General features: G+C 32.4%; 1 protein-coding gene and 1 non-coding gene across 3 annotated transcripts; one reads left to right on the forward strand and one right to left on the reverse strand.

Moving 5' to 3' along the window:
- Position 1: 1 nt before the first annotated feature.
- On the forward strand, positions 2–24367 carry LOC140060889 (uncharacterized). Of its 2 annotated transcripts, XM_072107254.1 has the most exons (28): positions 2–118; positions 3399–3542; positions 3954–4118; positions 4765–4821; positions 5049–5219; positions 5640–5733; positions 6044–6117; positions 6492–6536; positions 6915–7050; positions 7320–7448; positions 7601–7786; positions 8120–8268; positions 9448–9556; positions 10210–10313; positions 10610–10824; positions 11026–11113; positions 11240–11337; positions 11627–11747; positions 11864–12028; positions 12494–12625; positions 14779–15207; positions 15960–16115; positions 16569–16712; positions 18301–18426; positions 18733–19399; positions 19610–19686; positions 20705–20891; positions 20982–24367. In XM_072107254.1, the coding sequence occupies exons 1-28, from the start codon at positions 23–25 to the stop codon at positions 21125–21127; spliced, it is 4410 nt and encodes a 1469-aa protein (XP_071963355.1). In that variant the 5' UTR covers positions 2–22; the 3' UTR covers positions 21128–24367. The 2 variants fall into 2 exon arrangements, with proteins under 2 accessions (XP_071963355.1, XP_071963363.1); XM_072107262.1 differs by lacking the exon at positions 16569–16712.
- On the reverse strand, positions 20419–20490 carry Trnad-auc (transfer RNA aspartic acid (anticodon AUC)). The gene has a single exon. It is a non-coding gene; the product is annotated as a tRNA-Asp (tRNA).
- Positions 24368–24388: the final 21 nt, after the last annotated feature.

Raw genomic sequence — 24388 nt, forward strand, 5'->3', positions numbered from 1 at the left:
TGGTTGACCTATTTTCTGAAAGATGGCTCCTCCACCACCACCGCCACCGCCTCCTCCACCACCCATACAAAGTGCTAATGCCGACGGTGCTGCTGCCGCCCCTGTGGCGCAACCTGTAGTAAGTATACATTTATTTTTTGTGATTAATTTGAGTGATAATTTGTATAAAACTATGCAATTGTATTTACGCTAGGCCCGAGGATTCAGGAAGGCTAGGCCTGGCTAGCTAGGTTGTTGACGCCGAGCCGACACGATCGAGCACTCTGCTGCACTCGGAGCTCAGATATCTAGGCCTGCTAAGAGGAGGGCCTAGCCTCTAGCACTAACAACCCCCCCCCCCCCCCCCCCCCCCCACCGAGATTTGCTTATCAATAATGTATATTTAGATTAAATTAAACGATTAGGCCTAGGCCTATTTGTTTATTGAAGGTGGTTTCAGGGAAAAATTTCATTTTAAAATTTTGTTTAGCAAAATTGCTAATCAAACTGATTTTTGAGTCGAGAAACATAGTTTTGTATTGTATTTTTTGCTACACATTTTAGAAATGTGTAGCAATAAGGTTGTTTTGTATAGCTTTTTGCTATGCTACACTGGCGAAATTATTCCCTGTGTTTTTAATAACTTATTTATATTATAATTAAATATAATATTAGGCCTAGGCTAGGCTAGGATAGGTGGGGCAGCTATATTTATATAATTTCATCTAGGACTGTTTAATTATCAAGGTATCTTACTGTTTAAAATAATTCACTGCATATGGTAGCTATGAGAACACTTAAACCTACATTGATTTTATTTTTGTACAGAAGGTGATTATTTTAATTTGTTAATTTCCTTTTTTATTACCCTCTACAATTCCTTCAAATCAGCTCTTGTCTTTTCATTCACAAAATATCATTAGTTTTAGAAAAAATTGGTCAAAATTTTGGAATTTAAGAATTCAAGCATTTGGCTTCATTTGTAGAATTCTACTACTCAACTTTTTTAATAACTTATTACATTGCAATATTTGGTAAAGCACAAAATATAAAATAGAAAATTAAATTAAAAAAAGTATATAAGTACAATTACCTACAACGTCCTAATTTGCAGAGGTCAGTGCAATATCGAGTTACATTGACTGAAATTATTTGTTGCTAAGCGATATAACGCCCTCTCTACACTATCGAAGCTGTCTAGACTCTGAACAAAACGCTGTAAAGGAGTTTCCCGAAAGGAAACGTACACTGTCACTACACAGGAAACTTAGTCAGAAATATGTAAATTCACTTCTTTCCTTTAATTAAATAAAGTTGATTCAATATTGAATTATCAAACTAAAAATATAAAAGTTGTTTGATGATCATTCATATAGAGTATGCAAATTCATATCATTGCATATTTAACTGGCATAAAATATATAGCAGAAGTGAAAATTGTTATGCCTTATTTTTTATTAAATTAATAAACTAATTTATTAATGTGTTAAAGTATTGCATCATCAATCTTTAGAATTGGTTTTATTCTTACAATATCTAATTTAAACATTCTCATGAAATTGTCATGTTTATAACGCAATCCCAATTCCGTGCAATACAACATTGAGCGATGGCTAAGTTGTTGTAGAGTATTCGCCCGACTTGTGTTGTCTGTCACAGGAAGTCGTGCATGAGTAATCTCTAACCGTGTAGTGACAAACATATCTGGATAGGGCTTCGCAGTTTGATCTTCTTTATGGTAGCTGTTTTTTCACTTTGATATGTTGAATCTCTGGCAAAAGGTGAGATATTTCGTCCTAAATTATATAAATCTTATTACTAAATATCTAGGCATGTTCTTAAAAAGTTACTACATCGACTTTACTGTTTTTTTTTTATAGTTGGCATACAACTTATTTAATGATTTGAGTATGCATAGTTATTTAGTATTAAATAGTCTTACCGATACAGCAGGGTGTCATCGTCTCTATCTATATCCTCAAGCCAAATTGTCTGCCCTGTTAAATGACTGGGTATCGAGGTGGAGGTTACATTTATACAAGACTTTACAATTAAACTTGACATGGTATTAGATGAATGTGTAAGAGGGCGTACTCGTCAATAGAATGGAAAATCATAGAGTTATAAAGTACTGTATTGTTAATGTATTATTGAGGTGGAGAATGCACTGTAGAACCTGATTGGCCTTAAAGTAGGAATAAATTTATTTTAAATTAAGGCATTCGCATAAGATAATTTTGTTCAAACGGAAAGTTCAAAACCATAAAATGAGATTGTTCCCTAAAGTGAAATAAGTAAGGTCTACTTACTGTGTTTAATAATTTGATCGGTAATTAATTGGAGTGCTCTTTAAAGTTTAATCATTATTTTAGTATTCCTTAAAATAGAATAGAACAATATGATTTTAGAGAGATAAGAAAATATTGCATCATTACATTCCTGTGTAGAATAGAGTGAAATACTATTTTGTGTGTAATATATTTTATATTTAAAAAAGTATTTGAATGCTTGACAAAGGTCATTGGATGTGATTTTTCTTGGCATAAGTTCAAAAGATTTTGCATTGCATTTATTATTTTTATAATCTATTTTTGTTTGTATTTCTGGATGTTTTTATTGATAAGAAAGATTGTGTACTGTTAGACAGATGATTGGCTGCTATAGTTTGATTCATTTCTCATGTGAAATCTATTGTTAATAATTTTGTCACAAATGATTTCATCTAATGTTTTCGGAGTGACAGACAAAAATCATTTTGCGGCTGCTGTGTGACCTATGAACTTGTTCCTATATTTATGCAGCATTTCCAGGCTGTACTTCCTGGGTATCCACTAGTTTGCTACAGTATACTGTTAATGCTTGATCTCTGAGCCTAGTTGATTACATTACCATAAACATGTCTTAACCTTTTAATAAATGTTTACTTCTTGAAATGTTTTCTTTGATAACATTGTATCTAAATGCTCTGTCTACACTATGAAACTTTCTGTGACAACAAAATATAATGTGCCCATATGGACATGATGTCATATCACTACCATATTTAGGAATATCACTACCATATTTGGGCACATCACACCTTTTTTGTCTAGTGTGATAGTGTAGACAGAGCTTTAGGGTACAACAATATAATCTGAATACATTATTATCCGTAACTGCCTATTATCAGACCAATGATTGTTAAACTGCATTATAAATTTAACTAATTTTATCTCTTATTTATTTTTTATTCATATTTTTGTCAAATACAAATAAAGCATATCAACCCACAGCAAGGACAAAGTTTTTTAATGTTAATTTTCTTCTTTCAATAGACAGAAAGAATTTGAGCTATTTGTATTAAGAAATCAGAATGATTTATAATCAAAATACTTACTTTACTAATAGAATGTAAGTATATTGATATTATTACTCTTTAGGCATCAGACATTGGACTGGATGGAGGAAATAGTTCAGGAGAAGGGCCTATGGCACCTGCGGCGGAAGCCAAAGCGGAGAAAACCATGACCTTATCTGAGGTCAGAAAACAGAGCTGTAATTGGTCAATGGCATCAGATGCTGGTGTAAGTTATGTTAACATACTTTTATTAAGAAAATATTTAAAGAGATGGCTTAGTTAATGATGAATTACACATTTTGGTGTGAATATTCATTCATACACATTTATTCAGTATAACAATCTGGGGCCCGCACTAGAAGCAAAATCTTGTCTCATGATAGCCCCTACAATACATATGTATATACATGAAAAGAAATATAAAACAATAAACAATAAAATAAGTTAAAAAGGAGATAAAATATTGAGCATAACAAAAGTTATGTTGTTTAAATGGCTAGTAGGTAAGTATAGGTATACTTCAATATAATTAATCAACGATTTAGTTTAGAATTTGAACAGCGCCATTTTGTCTGACTGAGGGAAAGACTATTGCCTATATTCTATTATTTACAATGTTAATTGTTTCCTTTTTTAGTTGTTACTTTATTTACAAGAATTTTCTCAGAAGATGATAGCAAGAACGAGTGAGTTGGAGAAGATGGTGGATGGAGTGGTCAACGAAGCAAAGAGTACAGACTCAAAAGTTCATAATACTCTTAATGACTTCCTAATGATTGCCAATACACAGTTTGTAGAAAATGTAAGTTACATCATAAAATAATATAGTGATATAATGGCTATGAGCGCTCACTGGTTAAACACAGGGGCCCCAGGGCAGGGTTCAGAAGGAAATACAGGCATTAAAATATGCCAAGAAAGGCAAGGTCACCAGCTTTGGAGGGTCACTTAGTGTCCCTAATCCAGGGGCTTATACCTCCGCATGTTGCCGGTGTGTTATACTTGTTTGTGTCTGTATCCAGTATGCATAGGATGGTGTCCAGAGTTTGATTGCAGCCACAGGTGTAGCAGTACATGAACTAGCACACTTGGAACCCTACTTTTTTTTAATTGACATGCACATGTGCCTTTTATTCATTCATGCAGGATATCCCATCTATTTTCATTTCATTCATCATATTAATATTGAATAATTATAAAACATGGTTTGAAATTGTTTAGATTCAGATTAAATGCAATAATGCAATTCCAAGAAAAAATGAAATCATTCCTTATTTTTTAGAAAAGGTTAAAGGTTAAAAGTAATCAAATTGGGTATTACATTAGTGATAGTATAACATTACTATTATATCTCTATTCTTCCACTGCATTTAACTGCTTCTTCGCAGAATTAAGAAAAGAGTTCCTCATACTATCCATATTCATTTATGTGTTTCCTTATTTGATAGCGAGTGTATGATGATTCAGAAGAGATGGACATGCAAAATGCAGCCCAGGCAAACGCTGTAAGTAAACTTTAATACTGTTTAATGTGTAGGCATAGCACAGAAGAAATGTCCTCCCTCACAAAGTTAGTCTCTTCCTGTACATCCCATAAAATGTTAGGCTCATCAGTGGTTAGGTCTTCTATGTTCAACTTAACATTGTGTGATACTTAAAGTCTCTGGTGAGAAAATAAATAATATTGATTGATATTATTGATCAATCTTTTACAACAAATTACTACTTACAGGAAAAACAAGAAGTGACAGAAGTAGATTTAATACCTAAAGTATCAAAAGCGTTAAACCTAGGAATCAACGTGATTGATACAGCGTTTGATACGTTAGATGCCAATGCAGGCAATTCTGATTCAGAAGACGATGATACAAGTTACAGACATGAACCTATTCTTGAACCAAAGGTTAAAGGTTTTTTGTCTTCTCATAGCTTAAGGCTCTGTCTAAACTATCAAACAATATGTGATAAAAAAAATGTGATGTGTCCATATATGGACACGTTGATGTTATATCACTACCATATTTGGGCATATCACTACCATATTTGGGCACATCACACTTTTTTTGTCAATCTAGTTTAATAGTGTAGACAGAGCTTAAGATTATAATTATAATACTTTATCTAGCTACGGATACACTTGATTTACCCAAGGATGTTTGTCATCAATTCTATCAACAACAAAAATATTTTTAAAAATAAGATATTAGAATATTTTGTTAATTACAGAAGTTACAACTAACTTTAATCATATTTTACAACTACCTATTAAAATTAGGTATTGAATAACGGAGAATAAATGTAAAGTATTATTAATATTTTCCAGGACCCATACAGCCATCGACCCTTGCCCCATATTATTGGTTCATCACTCTTTATGGAAGAGGACGATGTTGGTTTGATTGAGTACACAAGTGAAGGTATTTTATATTAATTTAAATTAAATATTTTTTATTTTTAGTAATTTTGCTATTGTAATATATATTTTATACTGTAATGTAAACCAATCAATCAAATTTCATCTGTACCTCGTTAAAATGACAATAAATAACATCGTATCGTATTGTAAGGCACTTTAAAGCACTCAAAAAGTAAGATGATATTTTAAGGTATATAAGGTGATCACAATTCAAAGATGCCAAGAAAACTTTTTCATTAACATTCAGTCCTTTCTTAATATATTTAAACTTTTATAAGCACATATATTAATCACCTTTTTTCTTGTTACAGTTGAAGATGACCTAAGTGTTACAGGCAGTTCAGTAACAGATAGTGGAGAAGAGACAGATCTATCCGAGTCAGAGGTTAGTAATAGTGTATTTAAATTCATTTTATAGACAAGTTAGTTTTAGAATGTTTTTGCCAAATTAACCATTGACAGACCATCCTGTTTTAATATAGACCGCTTGACAGTTGATTTAACCCCTCACTAGAAAGTTTATAAGAATCATCTGACATCATTAATTCAATGATGTCATTTTGCATATCACTTCTTGTATACTGTATAGAGATATTTTATTGTTTAAAATAACCCCTAAAATGCACACAACAGAAGGCAGCCACAGGCTATACCCAGATTTAGTATTTAAAACAAAACCTTGGTTTTTTAACTGCTATCAACCATATTTCATAGTTTTTAAGTCTCAAATAACATTCATATTTGTTCATATTTCCGTAGTATTCTGAATCTGCTAGTGAATCAGACTTAGAGGAAGGAGACATTGTAAGTTACGTTATTTTTTATTACAATAATTAATTATTAATTTTATTGCAATCCCCAACCCTTCCTGGATGTGGTTCAAATGTAATTTAAAACATTCCCAGTAAATTCCGTCATTTTTGCTGAGCACTAAAACGTCAAAATGTTGTCAGTTGCATAATGCAGAGGCCTTCATTGCTGGTGACCTCAGGCGTTTTTCAATATATTTTAATGCCTTTTTTCCTCTGGGCACTGCTCAGAGCCCCCACATAAGTTCCGGGGCCCCTGGGTTTAGCCAGTGAGCGCTCATTGCTCACGCCACTGCATGTTGTTATGGGCTAATACATTTTGTAGATCAATCAGAAGGGATAGTTTTATTATTATTGTATTTAATTATGTCAGGGTTCGGAAGACTCTGATGCAGAAGAGAACGACCTCTTTGGTGAGTCTGAGGATGAGATGGAGAATGGACCACTAAGTACACAGAAACCATTCACATCAGAATTAGAGGCAAAGATACTTGGAGCTGAGGTCAAAGGTTAATATTGATTCATGATGTTAAATGCAACACTAAATAGTAATAATATTTTTATACAATAATCAGAATATTTCTGTGGGCAATATATATCTTGGTGAAACTTACGTTTCTGAAACTATCAAAATTGTAACAGTCTAATGTCTTTATACACTGTCTACCATGGTAGCTCAAGGAATAGGAAAAATCATATATGATAAGAATAATTCTCATTGTCAAGTAATAGGTGTCTTAATTCATTTTAATTGTTCGTTGATAAAACTTTTATTTAGATCAACGAAGAGATCGCAGTGAAAGCAAAATATCTACGTCATCAGAGAAGGATAAGAAAAAGAAAGAATCTGAAAGAAAGGATAAAAGAAGAAAAAGAAGCTCAACAAAATCATCTATCAGAACCGAAGGTAACAACTTTATTTTGAGGAACACATATTTTTATGAAAGTTATAATTATAAAGAAAGGGATATTTAGTTCTTTATTTCATCAACATCATCTCTTACTATTTATATATTAATGCTTGTCTGTTTATTGAATAATGTTGTTCTTGTACAAAAGATGACGATCCATTTGGTGTGCACGCTCCCCCTGATGAAGATGATGTATTCAGTGGCGGAAAGGGATTGTTTTCTGGCAGTAAAGGTTTGTTTGACGATGACGATGCCGCAGAAGATGATGATGGTTTATTTGATGATAAACCAAACAAAGAACCTGAACCGCAAGTGGAAGAAACAAAACCAAAAGGTTAATATCGCTTATCATTTGTTGTAAATTATTTCTAATTATTTTTTTATATGTTTAGGCAAATTGCCAAGGATAAGCATAAGCTATCCTTCTTAAAGGTGGCAATCCTGTTGACAAGACAAACATTACACAAGATGCTATGCATAAATAAACAAAGTCTTTGAGAGTGGAGTGTCATTATAAACAATCCTGAAATATGACAGGACACTGGTAGCCAAGCATCATAACCACTAAGCCAAACTCCACTCATAAGTTTGTTGCCAAATTATCACTTGACAAGGTTCAGAATTGAACCCAGGTCATGTTGTAGCATTTGCCTTCATCATTTTTCAGAAACTAAGCCAAGGGCTAGAACAAGAAGTGGTCGCAAGGTACCAGTAGGTGGGGTATCGATGTTTGGTGCAGCCAATGATGAACTCTTTGGGTCACCATCTAAAGAGGATGTCAGTGAAGATGAAGAGGAGGCACAAGAACATCAAGAAGTATGTCTTTTACAGTTACAATGCTATTTTTGTTTTGTATTTTATTCACATTCAACATGACAATTTTAGTTTTGGTTGTAATCAATATTATTGTCACTATCATCATATCATTATCAATATCATAATTTTTTATTAATAATAACCTACATAGAATCAGATAAAAAGCAGAAAAATATAATTCTATTATTATTATTATGACACAATATGATAAAATGTAATTGTCCCAATTGCTGAAAGCAGTTATATGGTTCCTTATGTACTTTAGGTAATTGTAACAACAATTTTAATGGTGTAACATTTGAAATCTATTTGTTTTAACTTGGGGATGGGGTCAGTTACCTACACTTTAAATGAATTACACGTTCAATATTTTTGCTGAAATACCTGGTTTTATAACCATATTTATTCATACAGTCAAACAACACAATCTTAAGGGCTCATTTTGCGGCTGTGTCCAAGCGCCCTCTATTCCCGGTAAGTCATGTGATGCAAACCTTGCCCACAGGGTTATGCACGGCACGAAAATACTAACCAAATTTATATTGAGAAGAGTTCATTTGAAGAATTTGAATTTTACTGCAATAAGCTTTGAAGGTACTGCAGCAACTACTATAGAATATTTTGACATGGTCCTTTTTTATAACCTTGACTTTAACCATAACATTTGAATTGAGAATGCACAGTTTATTTGATGCTTTCTATTGACTGATCTTTTTGTAAAGCTCCACCTACAACAATGATAGAAGGTTGCAACTTCTTATTTGCTTTAATTAACAAACATTTGGCCTGCCTATTCATTTCTGTTAAATTCTGTAGTCGCCAAAAATTGCATGAAAGACTGTTTATTTCTTTAAAAGGCAACAAACTAATATAGACCAATTTAATGACATTTGCTGAATTATGTCTAAATTGTTTTAATACAAAATAGAATATGGTTTATTTTTATTTATCAAGGCCGTAGTGAGAGCTTAAAAACAGACAAGGCAAAGATGCTTTAAATAAAATTATTTATATAAAATATGACGATCTGTGCTGGGGAATTGGGGTGGGTAATAAATTAAAAATTGTTGACAAGGCGAGCACATCGTCTGACTTATGCTTAGGCCCTGTCTATTTAGTGAACTAAACATTAAATATGTAAGTTTGTTCCTTAAAACTATCCTTTTTATTCTATTTCAGAGTCGCAAACCACCTCAAAAACCAGTAGAAAGCAAAGATTCTAGTGGACTGTTTGATGATGAAGATGATAATGATGGAGACTTATTTGCAGATGTTCCTGCCAAGAAAGGTATTCTTAATCCTCTTGTAAATTTAGCATCATCATCTTTTGTTTAACATTATCCTTGTCACCTGTCCCACACACCATACTTGCTGACCTATATCATAACACATCCAGAGACATTTTAGAGAAATTCTTTCACCTAAAGCCTTGTTTACACTAGGCGAATTTGTTCGCACGAATCGAAAGCGTCATGCTCTGCGCATGCGTATTCGAGTTTCTGTCTGTCATACTCCCTTCTGCGACGAATTCTAGTTCCTTTATTTTTCGCTGCAGCGACATTTACTAGTTCGAATTGTTTCTACTTTTTGCGAAGCGAAATATTGCGCAACCAATCAGAGCTCAGGAAATGAGCTATGACGCTTTCATGAGCACTCATGCGAATCGAAATGCTCAGCAACCACGCGAGGAACATGAACGTCGCAGCTATTCGCTCATGTAGTGGAAAGAGAGTAGGCGATTTTTTTCTCTTTGAAACGTTGGATTTGCGCGAACAAATTCGCCTAGTGGAAAATAGGCTTAAAGCCTTGTTTACACTATCAATCGTTATGTGACAATAAATGTGATGAGCCCATATATGGATATGATGATGTCATATCACTACCATATTTGGGCATATCACTACCATATCCAACTTGTTTGTGATCATTATTCTTTTTTAGAACCAGTAAAAGCTACAAAGTCATCAGGTTTGTTCTCTGGAGATGAAGAAGATGAATTATTTAGTGAAAGTTCTAAACCTGCACCAGAGCCACAGAAGAAAAAGGTAATAAAAACACTACATTGGAACACCTCCTTTATGACACTTTCCATTGCTCAACAAACAAGAGGCAATACATGTTTTAACACGACAACCGATTCAGGGAACATCCCTATTAAAGGGACAGTTTCATTGAAATGAACAAGAGAAGTATATGTTTCAAATTATGGCCAACCTCAATTAAGGGGACATTCCTATTGAGTAGACACATTGTTGAGTCATAAAGATGTCCCCTTAATAGGCGTTCTACTGTATTACTCTAACATTAACTTATCACTTTTTAAATAAACCTCTATTAATAGTTACCAGCTGGTGCAGTATCAATGTTTGGCAGTGTTGATCCTCTGGCAGGAATGAAAGGTCTTGCTGCAAATACTGAAAAAGACAAAGAACCAGAATCACGAGAACCTGTCAAAGCTGTCAAGAAGCCAGTAGTCAAAGAGCAGAAGTCTGGTGGTCTGTTTGATGATGAAGACGACTTGTTTGGCATTCCATCTGTATCCAGTAAAAAAGAAAGGTCTGTCTACACTGTCAAACTTCATGTGACAAAAAAATGTAATGTGCCCATATGTGGACACGTTGATGTCATATCACTACTATATTTGGCCATATCATTACCATATTTGGACACATCATACTTTTTTGTCTAACTAGTTTGATAGTGTAGATAGAAGCTTAAGAACTAAAATCTTGACATAGTTATTGTTTTTTTCTGCAGTCCCCAAGTCAGCAGAAATAGTTCCAAGTTATTTGACGATGATGACGATGGTTTATTTACTGTACCAAAAGAGGAACCAGCTAAGCAGGTGCGTAATTTGAAAATATTAATTTAATTCAATAGTTCAATTATGAAATGAAAACAAAATCATGATTTTAATTACAATAGTAACATTTTATTTTTATTACTTATATTATATCATTTTTTTTTTCAGACGACGGCTAAGAAGCCAGCTAGTAGTATGTTTGACGATGATGAGGATGACGTGCCAGAAGATGATCTGTTTGCAGCGGCGGCTAAACCAAAGGACACGTAAGTTTAATATTTACTTCCTTCAAAAAGACAACAACTGATACTGATACAGTTTTGCAATTGTGTTAATCAAACCCATCTTGTTATGTTGTTACCAATTATTAAGCTATGTCTACACTATCAAACTCAAAATGTGACAAAATATGATGTGCCCATATATGGATATGATGATGTCATATTTATATCATATTTGGGCATATCACTACCATATTTGAGCACATCACACTTTTTTTTATCAAACTAGTTTGATAGTGTAGACAAAGCTTAATTCAACGTCTCATTCTTTCAGTGGAAAGAAAAAGAAGCCTGTAGGAGGGATTGCCATATTTGGTGGCGAGGACTTGTTTTCTGAAATAAAACAAAAAGATGGCTTGAAAGTTGAAGAAACAGAAGAGAAACCTTCACCAGAGGTAATATTTAATTTTTTATTAAAGCAGTCTTGTAAAAAATATTAGGTAATATTGATTAATAATAATAATAATTTACATATTTGAAAGCCATGCTCTTGTTTTTTATTTCTTTTAAGAAACCTGAACCAGTAGCAATACGGGAAAACCCAATACCTCGTAAAAATACCTTTAGTCTGTTCTACGAGGAAGATGAGAAAGACGAGGAATTGTTCCCATCATCCTCAGCTTCAGCCTCATCTTCATCAGCAGGAACGCCAATCATGCGTGAAGACTCAACTGAGGTAGGGGACATAATTTATATAATTTCTTTTTAGGGCATAGAGTAATTTACTTCATTGGCTGACCTTTAAACTTAAATGTGTTTCAAACTCTACAGTGTTTTCAAATATAGTACTTCTCTTTCCATCCGTACTACAGCAGCTGGTGATTCATTTGTCTTAGCTGTGGGCTTATTGAAATTTCCAAAGTTGTCCATTTAGTTTTTATTTATTTATTTCAAAACCCAAACCAATAGCAAAATTAATAACAATAAAAAAAACACCATCATAATAGTAATAATAATCAACAAGGTTACTTTAATAACAAACTGATTAACAATTAACTCTCATCAAACATAACATTCTGTCTTAATGTGCTACAACCACATTGCCTATGAGTTGTATCTATTACGTTCATGATTCATAAATTTAGAGATGAAATCTGTGTTAACCAGACTTAAAACCTTCGCTTTTTAATCATTTTTACAGGAAAAGGCCCAAAGAAGACGAAATAAAAGTAAAAGTGTATTTGATGATGAGGATGTACTGTTTGGCTCACGAGAGGAAGAGGCTCCCCAAGTGGATCTGTTTAGTGGAGCAGGATCAGCATCACCCCCGAAGGTAACCCGTCGTGCTTTATTTAATCAAATACTCACTAAAACATAGCAATCTTCACCCATTGCATGCTAAATCAATCGTTTTTATAAGCTCTGTCTACATGCACTATCAAACTTTATGTGACAAAAAAATGTGATGTGCCCATAAATGGACATGATGATGTCATATCACTACCATATTTGGGCATAACTCTACCATATTTGGGCACATCACACTTTTTTGTCACACTAATTTGATAGTGTAGATAGAGCTTAAGAATGTTGTTACCATTAACTTCATACCCTGACTTACATTTCATTTTAATTTACTGTTTATATAATTCTATAACAAAAAAAAATATAATTCAATGTATTCGTATATGTGCAATTTAAACATTTGGTGAAAATATATTTTTGTACAAGAAACTTTTGTCTTTTTTTTGGTTAAAATAATATTTTGTGTGCTCTAATTTTATGGCATTAAAAGTGGTTTTTAAAACTTATAAATAAATAACTCTTTCACCTCTACCATTTAAATTTTGTAAATAATATACAGTAGCAATATATATAGTAATATTAGTTATATTAATATATATATTTAGGTTTGTTTAGCATTGTTTATAACCATTTCTGTAGTGTTTATATATTTTACCACAAGTGTGTGTGTGTGTATGCAAGTGTTATGTTGATTTTGGTATCTAGTATATGTATTTGTATATGTATATATTTTTAGATTTAGTATCTATAAATTTTTTGTTTTATATCAGAGGTTCTCAACAGGCCCACAAGTTCATTTTATTTATTTACTGCTAAAACAAATGAAAAAAAACAAGGTTAAAAAAGGGTTAGACAACATGAGCTTCCAGGCTTTGAACCTAACCATTTTGATGCCCAGCTCTATCTGGCCCGCAAGATTATTTTAAATTTATAACAAGGCCATATTAGAAAACTGTTGAGAACCCCTGATTAAAATAGTAGTTTTGCTTTGCAACTAATTTGGTGTACTAATTTAATTTCGCAAATCAATTTTGATTTCTGCACATGTCTGTTTATTGTTGAACTGCTTTATACAAAACCCTTTTCTCTAGCACAGAAATCTAGCAGTATTTTACCTGTAGCAGGTTTATGTAGCATGCTATGTGGCTGGGTATACATAATGCTCTCACCAGTTTTTAGTTATTTTATCAAATCTTCACCAGGCATGTTAAATATGGGTTTTAGCAGTTTGCCAAAGCTAGCACGCATTAGTGGTAAAAATGTCAATTTTTGTTGGTTTGTATTGTTTTTATAATTTTATTTATTTGTCAAATTGTCATGCAATCCCTTTGTTACTGAGCAACAACTGAACTAAAATTGTTAATTAATATTGGCAAACACAAGTACAAACAAACAATAAGATAGTTTGATTGTGCCAAGGATTGGCAAAAGAGGCCAATCTGCCGCCGAGTAGATGTTCCACAAAAATTTTTCAAAACTAAGTAAATTTGTGTCTTCAAAATCTTTTTTTCTTTATTGTGTTACTTACTTCATCGGAAGTAGTTGCTGGTAACAAAACGACATTGTATGTTGATACTGACAAAGTGTGACAGTTGCTTATGTGTATGCTGATGTGTTGAATTTTGCGTCAAATCCCACAGATCCTATCCTATTGTAACTTATTCCAATTGCACATAAAAATCAGTCAAACTACTAATTCTTTTGGAGCTTACACTTTTAATTAATTAATGTACAACAAAATTAATAATTTGAAAGGGGGTTTGACGCAATTGGAAGCACATGCACTCAATGCATGTTTTAAATATTGTACAAAAAATATTATTCAAAATTATATATATTTTTCCAAATAAAATACTCAGACAAGACTCTGCTTTTCTGCTTTCTTTAATGCAGTTTATTTTTACATTTTGTTAAATGTATAAATAATATTTGTGGGATGGACGCAAAAATTCAATACATTTAATTTTGTTTGATTGAGAAAATTTGTTTAATTGATTTTTATATCTAGCCCTTCAGGGACATCAAAACTGTGGTGTTTAACCACAATTTGTCAATGTTATTATTTTATAGTATTTTTATTGCTGGTTTTGTTTCGTTGAAAATTATTTTCCCATAATGTTATTTATAATTAGAATTTTTAAGTCCATCTCACATAATGTTATCATTCCACAATCATACTAGCCCGAAGCCAAAAAATCAAAAGCTGGAGGAATTTTTGATGACGACGATGATGAAGATGATTTATTTGGCGAAAAAACACTTCCTAAAGAAGACGTAAACAACGTCAAACCCAGCAAACCGTCACCGAGTCCCGCCAACGACCGATCCAAGAACTTATTTTCTGATGATACGGATGGAGATTTGTTTAACTCAGGAAAATCCACTCCACCTCCAGTAAGAACTAAGCCTCCAAAACCGGGACCTAAGACACGGAAAGAACGCTTAAAAGAACCAACTCGACCACCTCCCTCTCCAATTCAGACTAATATTGGGAGTGTGTCTCCCCCTGTAGTTAAAATGAGGCCAAAGAAAAATGATAAAAATAGTGGTAATTTATTTGCGGACAACGATGAAGATTTATTTAATAGCAATGAAAGAAGGAAAAGAGAGGTAAGGTGTCTTATTTTTGTTATTTGTGATACTTTTCAATTTAATTGTAGCTATACCTCTGTAGGTTATATATCCTACCAACTATTACTACAATTGTTAATTAATAAAATCATTATAGTTATGATAATACTACAACAACTGTAGAACATTAACTCTAGTAGAAGTGCTGTAGCTGAATTACTAGAGCCAAATTACTGCATCAACTGTAGAATTACTGCAGCAATCTAAATATCTACTGATTAATACCAATGTATATCAAACAAATGAAGTAATGCATCGTGGAAATGTATATTCGTTTGACTAGGGTATTTTTTCAACGCATGACCGGTTATCTTCATGTATTAATTTCAGAAATACTATTTCAATATTATTTGAAAATATTGTTTTGTTTATCATTACCATAGCAACATTATTGTTTTGTTTACCATCATAGCAACATTATTGTATGCATTTATACACATACACATGCTTGACAACCTTCACCATGAATATTTTGATTGCTTTATTTATGTATGCAGAATCTGTCCGTTTATTTGATTTTGTTCAATATGTTTTTATTTTTTTTACTTATTTTGTACATGTACTCAACCTGACAATTATATTCATTTTTCCACAGAGAAATGTTTAGTTATGATTTTATCAAGTTAATATTAATCATTTAAAATGAATATATAATAGTATTATTGTATAAATTACACTTCAGTTTCAATGTGCTTAAAATTTTGTTTATTTTAAATTTTGTTCTTGAGCAGTCATCAAAGCCAATACCAGGAATGTCAAAGGTCGCAGTTGCCGATCCTTTTAATGTTGCAAAGACATCTGAACCCGAGTCTGATTCGGTAAGCATCTCATCAAACGCGTCAACAGATCGATTGGCAGCCAATGGAATTGGTGCTAAGTATGATGATGTAAGTATTTTGGTGAGGGTAACTAGCTGTGTGTTGTGAAAGTGGCTATCGACACAATCACTGTGTCAATGGCATGATCAATAGAGCGTGCAATTTATTATTTTCTACGGGAATGGTTGGCTGTGCATCTAGTTCTATGTACTGAAAAACAATAAAAAAAGAAAACAATACACAGAACGCCAAGTTTACCGTGCAGACAGGAAATTATAGAAACTGTAATGATATATACATTATATGTATATACCGTAACCATTTTTCTGTTAAATTTACAAACGTTCTGAGAATTTTAAAACTTTAATTTTTATATTAGCTAAGCTTTTTATGAAATGATTTTTTAAGCTTTATTCTTAATTAATTTGTTGCAGTGAGTTTTTTTTCCCACTTTTTTCATGCTCATTTGTATATAACGTTATTATTTTGCATGTTTTTCTCTACTCATGACTTGTTTTATAGCCTCTGTTTGGTAGTCCGCCTGCAGATGATGATTTATTTTCCCCTAAATCGTCGACGTCTAGTAAATATAAGCCTGTCAAACCACCAGGTATCAAATCCGTCAAGGCACCTACTAAGCCTTCGAGTAAAGTTGAAAAAATACAGGTGTGAATTTGCATTAATTTATATATATATTTGCATATATATATACACACGGCATATGTATATCCATTAACGTTAGCAACTAATAACTTAAATGTAATTGAATGATGTTTTATATTGCATAGATATTTTTAAAAATTATTGCAAAATATATAATACAGCTATACTATCATAGATAGAATATTCAAAATACTAGATATATAATCTATTTTTTAAATATTAATAAAAATGAGATTTACAAACATTAAACATATATTATATTTAATAATTTTTAATAAGCAGCAATCAATGATTATTGCAATATTAATAATTTAATTAAAAATCTATAAAGTTAAATAAATTTTAGAATTATTCTCCCCATATTACATCTACATCTCTGAACTGCCTCTTTTATCTATCTTTTCACTATTTTTTCTGTTATGTCTTTTTTGTGTTTTTAGTTTAATTGTTGAATGTTTTGAATATATTTATATTATTAATGTGCTTATTATAATAGTCATTAAGAATGAAAAAGAATGGAATAATATGGGATTACAATTTTACATTTGTTTTTATAATTTTAGAAGCAGAAGTGCATTTTTTAATTTAACTAAAATCAAGGAATATTCAACATAATCCCATCTTATAATTTATTAAAAAACAGTATATTGTTGGTTAAAATTCATTATTCATTTAATTCTCAGCTTTCTTTGTCCGCACACAATAAAACAACCATAACTTTAAGCACAGGTCCTAAACCCTTCTATGCTAGGCTTTTTGGAAAGAAAGCTAAAAAAACCAAAGCCAATACAGCAACACTGCCAAAACCTTTCTCAAAATTTGCCAAAACAAAACCGCATAAGCACAAGCCAGCACGCCGTTCACAGAATAGGCCCAGAATGCCAACTCATCCACCACCACCCGTACCGAAACCACGTTCAAGGAGGCGGCGAAAGTCTGTAGGGCGCCGAAGTGCGGGAAAGGTGTGTCTTGCATGGCACGCCTAATTGCTTGCTTTGCTTGCTAATCAGCACCTAGGGATTTTGCTTTGACTTTATTGTTTTATCCTCAATGCATGATTTTCTAAATTTGGCCAATCACATTAAGGGAATGCATGAAAAGATAAAAGAATTCTGTTTTCAGTTTGATTGAGCATGAATATACATAGATAAGACACGATTAGTTCCAAGATAATCTGTGATCAAGTTCTTATTTTGCATGTTATGTGTATTTAATCTTAAATATAAATATCAATGTCAAAGTTCTAATTATTTAAAAAAATTAAAAGCGTAAAAGCAATAAAAAGAAATATTGTTTAAACTTATTAAAATTTATTTTCCTCCTTTTAACTATTTCTAGCCTATTCTAAATCTTTCATGTTTTTTTCTGTTTATCTTATTTTCTTCTTCATTCCACTTATGATTGTCTTTACACCATATTCGAAAAAACATAGTTTACTAAAAGATAATTAAATGAATACTTTACTTTAATTTTAAAGAATATTTGAGCAGCATATCTTTTATTTTAATGTATGTTTGCATATGCATGCCATTGACACGTGTAACAAATCAAGTTCTGCTTGAATGACTTTATATTAACTGGATTTTTCTAGGCCAATGTTACCATTGATCCAAGTAAACTTAGGCCCGGAGCAGCACCTTCCGCAAAAGAGCCAGAGTCAGACCCTATATTGCTTGATCTGCCTGCTGAAGCCAACACATTACCAAGCTTAAATAAAGTAAGAAATTGTATATTTGTTGTGGGGAACATCCACCTTTATTCTCTTCTTTTCTAGTTTTACACAAAGTATATATATTTTTTTAATACCTGAAATTATCTAATATAAAGATATTATAGTTGACTATAAGATATTTATGTCTTTTGTAAGTTGTTTCTTTTTACTCATTGTGACTAAACTGATGGTAAAGTTTAGTGACATAATTTGGTAAAGAGCTTAAACTAGGATTTGAACCCAGGTTTTATGATTCAAACATGTTAACCACCTAATCTACCATCTACTCTTATTTGATTTTTAAAAACACAGAATAGAGCCAAAATTGGGTCAAGGCGTAGACCACCATCACGACATCGTAAAGAAGCTAAATCAAATGACAGAGCACCCACTCCACCGCCTGTAGATAACAATGACGAAATGGACTTTGCATCAGGTTACCAACCATTACCAGATATGGACCCTGCACCTATCGAGACGTATGAATCATATGAAGGAATGATGGGAGCTAAACCTGCATATGCAAAGATTCAAATACGATCAAAAACATCAAGCGATATGTCTGGTGTTGATGACTTCTTAGGAGATAACCATGATGATCCTCTGTCACGATCACCACCACCGCTACCTGATGATGATATTCCTGTCAAAGCAAACATTTCAAAAACTCAACTAATAGAAGATGATCCATTATTCAGTTCAACGTCAAATAGTAATGAATTGAGTAAATCTAACCATCTCGAAGATGATGATTTATTTGGGGCGTCCTCTAAAGTTGATAAACCGGTGGTAAAACCTAGAACTGTCATAAATGACGTTGATAATTCTTCAGCCATTAAAGAGAAGAAGAAGAAAGTAGTAGTTATAGGCAATGACAAGGAGGATGACCTCTTTAGCAGTAGCAATTCTAAAATGGCAGATAAACGGAAACAAATTGCATCAAAAATAGACGTTGATGAAGATTTATTTGGAAGCCAAGGTATATTGAGTTTATATTAAGCTACACTATCAAACTAGTTTGACAAAACAAATGTGGAATGCCCTACTAATGGTAGTGATGTGCCCTAAAATGGTGATGATATGACATCAGCATGTCCATTATGAGCACATCACATTTTTTTGTCACATAAAATTTGGCAGCATTGATTGACATGTAATTGAAACTATTTTTCTTTCTCTTTAAAACTAGCTGCAACAAAGAAGGTTGCTGAATCAGTGGAAGATGACCTATTTTCATCACCAACTCTAGATAAACCTCCAATGAGGGTAAGTGTGTTATGCAAATCAGAAAAAAACAATTTCAAGAAAAATGACCCACCACATTTTCAATTTCTTTCATAAGACCATACCTCAAATGTGACATTCTATACAATGATTGTGGGACCAGACCGGTGTTTTTAACGAATTTGAACAATACCATGAAAGCCCTAGTGGTCTAATTGTTTTGACATCTGTATATAAAGCAGAAAGTTCCGGGTTCAAATCTTGGTCGGGTGACTTTTTCTCATTCTCATAGATTTCCTCATTTTAAGGTTTCAAATTAATTATTCAATTTCAGTATATCACCGGTTGGTTTAGAATTTTTTTCTGTGCCTGTGATGTATATATAGAATTTTTTTCTGTGCCTGTGATGTATATATATATATATATACATCACAGGCACAGAAAAAAATTCTAAACCAACGTTATCCAATTTCCTTCACTTGCACTGATGAAGGGCTAGTGTTGCCTGAAAGCTCTGCTAACTTTTCTGGCTGTTTACTTTTTCGTTTTGATTTAGCTTTTCGCTTTTTATTTTTGTATCTCCATTGAGATCCAGCCACTGATACCCACAGCATTGTCATTTTTTTCAGTAATTTGCCTTTGGATTTGTATATATATATATATAAACAAATCAGGCAAAGAACATTAATTCTAAACCGGCCGGTGATATACTGAAATTTAATTAATTAATTTGAAACGATAAAGATGAGGAAATCTGTGAGAATGAGAAAAAGTCGCCCCAACCGAGACTCGAACTCGGACCGCCTGCTTGATATGCAGATGTCCTAACCATTAGACCACTGGGGCTTTCATGGTATTGTTCGAACTCGATTGGATAGCGACTCTTTAACATTCTCGGCGTGGTACGGCGGAACAGCACTAGTCCTCAGTTGTACGCACACGCACCAGAGATCAAATTGATACGCCCTCATCTTACAGATGATATATAAATTTTTCTTGAACAATGAAATCTAATATAAAAGTTGTTCTTATTCTTACAATTTGCACTCATTAATAAAAGGCTACTGAAGATGAATTATTCACAAGTCCAAAGAAGGAGACCAAACGGCCAAAATCAAAGACTGTGCGAGTGGACGATGACCTTTTTGCTGACACAACTGATATATTTGCAGACATTCCAAGCTCCAAACCCAAGGAGAAAAAGACAAAGAAGAAAACTGATCCATTATTTAAGGAAGTCGAAGGAGGTATGTACAGTATAACTTTAAAAAAAGGTTGTCTTAATGCTTTCCTGAAAAAAGATAAATTTAAAACCATTATTTTTTAATTCTTAACAGGTGATATTTTTGCTGGCTCATCAAAAACTAAAAAGACAAAATCAAAGAAGAAAACGACTGATAGAAAATCTACAAGTTCTTCAATATTCAACTCAGATGCGCCTAGTATATTTGACGATCCTCTGAATGCAACTCAACAAGAATAGGTTTTAAGAATTTAGATTTTTCAAATTTAACAGTACTTAGGTGTGTAATAAAAAGATGGTAGCCAAGGACGTTTCATGTCTTGAGAAGAGAAAGCTAATAGAAATTGTAAATGTATTAATATTTGTCCTCGGTTGAAGAAATTCAAATTCGATCCACAGCCACAGTGCATTGCCACCCATGTTCACACCCTGAAAGATGAACCCCTACTCTTTTAGAATAGAGTACGACGTTTGTTTGCATAGTTACTTAAAACCAATTGTTTTCAAGGAATTGCAATATTATGATATCCAAAATTGTAAGCTAAATTGTTTAGTTAGCTTTATTAATAGAACCATGAATTAAAGTGTGCTGTTTGTCCTTGTATTTTTTTGGAAGAAAAATGTTAAAATGGTTTTGTGGTCAAATAAAATTATAATATATAAATAGGCCATCCAAATAGTGCCCAATCAGAGATAAACATTTCCATTATATTTTTGAGATACCAAATACAGTTTAGTCAAATTCTTTGAATTCAATCGAAATTGCTACAGTAATTAAAACTGTTTAATGTTTTCATAAATAATTCTTTTAATTGTGATCATGCATTGGTGTGTTTTGTAGTATAATTCCTTTGACTGTTTTTCATCCAGCCATGTTATTAATTATCCCAAGCTTTGGGTTATTTATTGTGTTGAGAGTTCACTTTGGTTGTGTTTTTGTACAAGATACATACACTCTTTGGCTCGTGTCTTGTATTAGAGATGTACATTGGTAATGATGTAGAATTTGTGGTTGGTAGGCTGGAAGTTTGAATCACACATTGTCAACTATACTTTACTTCTCACTTTATCCAGGCTTTTAGCATCCAATGAATGTACAGTACTGTAACATGGTGTGCCTGATATACACATACAGTAACTCTTTCCAACGTTCATTATGGATTAGCTGAAAAGAACTATTATACACCAGATTTGTGAGCCATTAATGTGGTGTGTTCTCATGCCTGTACTTACATAGAAATTGTTGATATTAACATTCTTTTATCCATCATCCACTTTATTGCAGTGTAAGAAATGGAGAAGAAACACAATTACCTATAAACTGAAGCAGAACATGGCGTACATACAGTACATATGTCTCCATCATTGAGTACATACAGTACATATGTCTCCATCATTGAGTACATACAGTACATATGTCTCCATCATTGAGTACATACAGTACATATGTCTCCATCATTGAGTACATACAGTACATATGTCTCCATCATTGAGTACATACAGTACATATGTCTCCATCATTGAGTACATACAGTACATATGTCTCCATCATTGAGTACATACAGTACATATGTCTCCATCATTGAGTACATACAGTACATATGTCTCCATCATTGAGTACATACAGTACATATGTCTCCATCATTGAGTACATACAGTACATATGTCTCCATCATTGAGTACATACAGTACATATGTCTCCATCATTGAGTACATACAGTACATATGTCTCCATCATTGAGTACATACAGTACATATGTCTCCATCATTGAGTACATACAGTACATATGTCTCCATCATTGAGTACATACAGTACATATGTCTCCATCATTGAGTACATACAGTACATATGTCTCCATCATTGAGTACATACAGTACATATGTCTCCATCATTGAGTACATACAGTACATATGTCTCCATCATTGAGTACATACAGTACATATGTCTCCATCATTGAGTACATACAGTACATATGTCTCCATCATTGAGTCAAAATGAAATATTGTTATGTATTACCAAACTAATACTTAGTTTATTAGTTTATATTTTAATCAAAAGCTCAAATATTAAGTTAAAAAAAATTATTTGAAATATTAGTACAATTAGGTGAGAATTATTATTATTTTTTAAACAATTTAAATTGATATGGCACTTCTGATACTGTACCATGTCATGTAAATTTGTAAAAATAACAATTATATAATATGTAAAGTATAGAATTATTCAAATTAGTTATACCACATTATTTCATATTTAAACATTAAGAAAGCTTAATTTCAATAATAGAATGTGTTTTTTTTAATGTTTATTTTAGTGTTTAGTTGTAGGTTTTATATATCCATACAAAATGAGTTGTAATGTGTTTACCATATACTGTATGATTATAATATATAAAATATGAAAATTTATATCTCAGTTTAAGCCCAGCAATATTACAAAATGCCAATTCTACCATTTATTTTAACAGGTTTGAGAATATGCAGCTTGTCAGGGTGCAACCTTTAGGGCCAAAATCTTGTAATAGGAGTTTCCCTGAATTTGATCCAGTCACATGTTTCCCATTTTTGTTTAAAATTTCACCTTGGTTAAAAAAATATTTGGATCCCTGGTGTTATGATGATGGATGTTTGTATTTAGTGCATTTGAATAGGAAATAGCCAAAGTATGTAGCCATATTGTTGGTTTGTGTTGGCATAGAGATATAGTTCACTATAATATCTCTATGCTTTTGTGAAAAAGGCCACAATTTGTTAGGGAGAAAAAAGGTGTGCCCGTAAAACAGGATTGTCAAGAATGATAAGTAAAAGTAAGGCATGTGAATAGAAATTGACCATAGTGTTAACAAATAGCTTCCCCCATGTTATCCACAAGCTAATTTTCCAATAATAGGGGTTTCCAATAATAGAGGGTCCTTATACTGTAATAGAAGTTCCCCATTCCCCGAAATAGTGTAATGCATCTGTGGGAAAAATAATTGTATGCTTTCAGCTTTTTATTGATGTGGTCCAATAATATTGCTAATTACATCCACAAATTAAAGTAATGCTCCTCCTGTTTTTACAAATCGCAATCTTTCAAAAATTCTAGACTTTCATAAAAGAAACATGTATATTTCCTAATATATTAAATAATAAATATTACGTTGATTTATTACAAATAAAGTAATAGGTGTTTTGTAACTTTGTTTTATTGATAAAATAAGAATATACAAACGGGATGGGGGAGAGAATGCAATATACATATTATATTTACAGAGAGGTTGATTCGAATTGTCTAAGGCTCTTGTGAACTTTGACATACTAGTGCATAGACAACACTGACTGAACCATAAAATACAAAAACCTTTAAACGTGAAGATAATATCATTTATTTGCATATACAGACTGTGTATAATAATATTCTCTTGAAAGGTAATTAAAATCATCATCATCATTTATCACCCATAAACAATGCATTTCTTATCACATAAACTTTTAGTTCAAGCACTAGTCTCAATAATT

Source organism: Antedon mediterranea, chromosome 1, assembly GCF_964355755.1.
Source record: "Antedon mediterranea chromosome 1, ecAntMedi1.1, whole genome shotgun sequence".
Classification (NCBI taxonomy): domain Eukaryota; kingdom Metazoa; phylum Echinodermata; class Crinoidea; order Comatulida; family Antedonidae; genus Antedon; species Antedon mediterranea.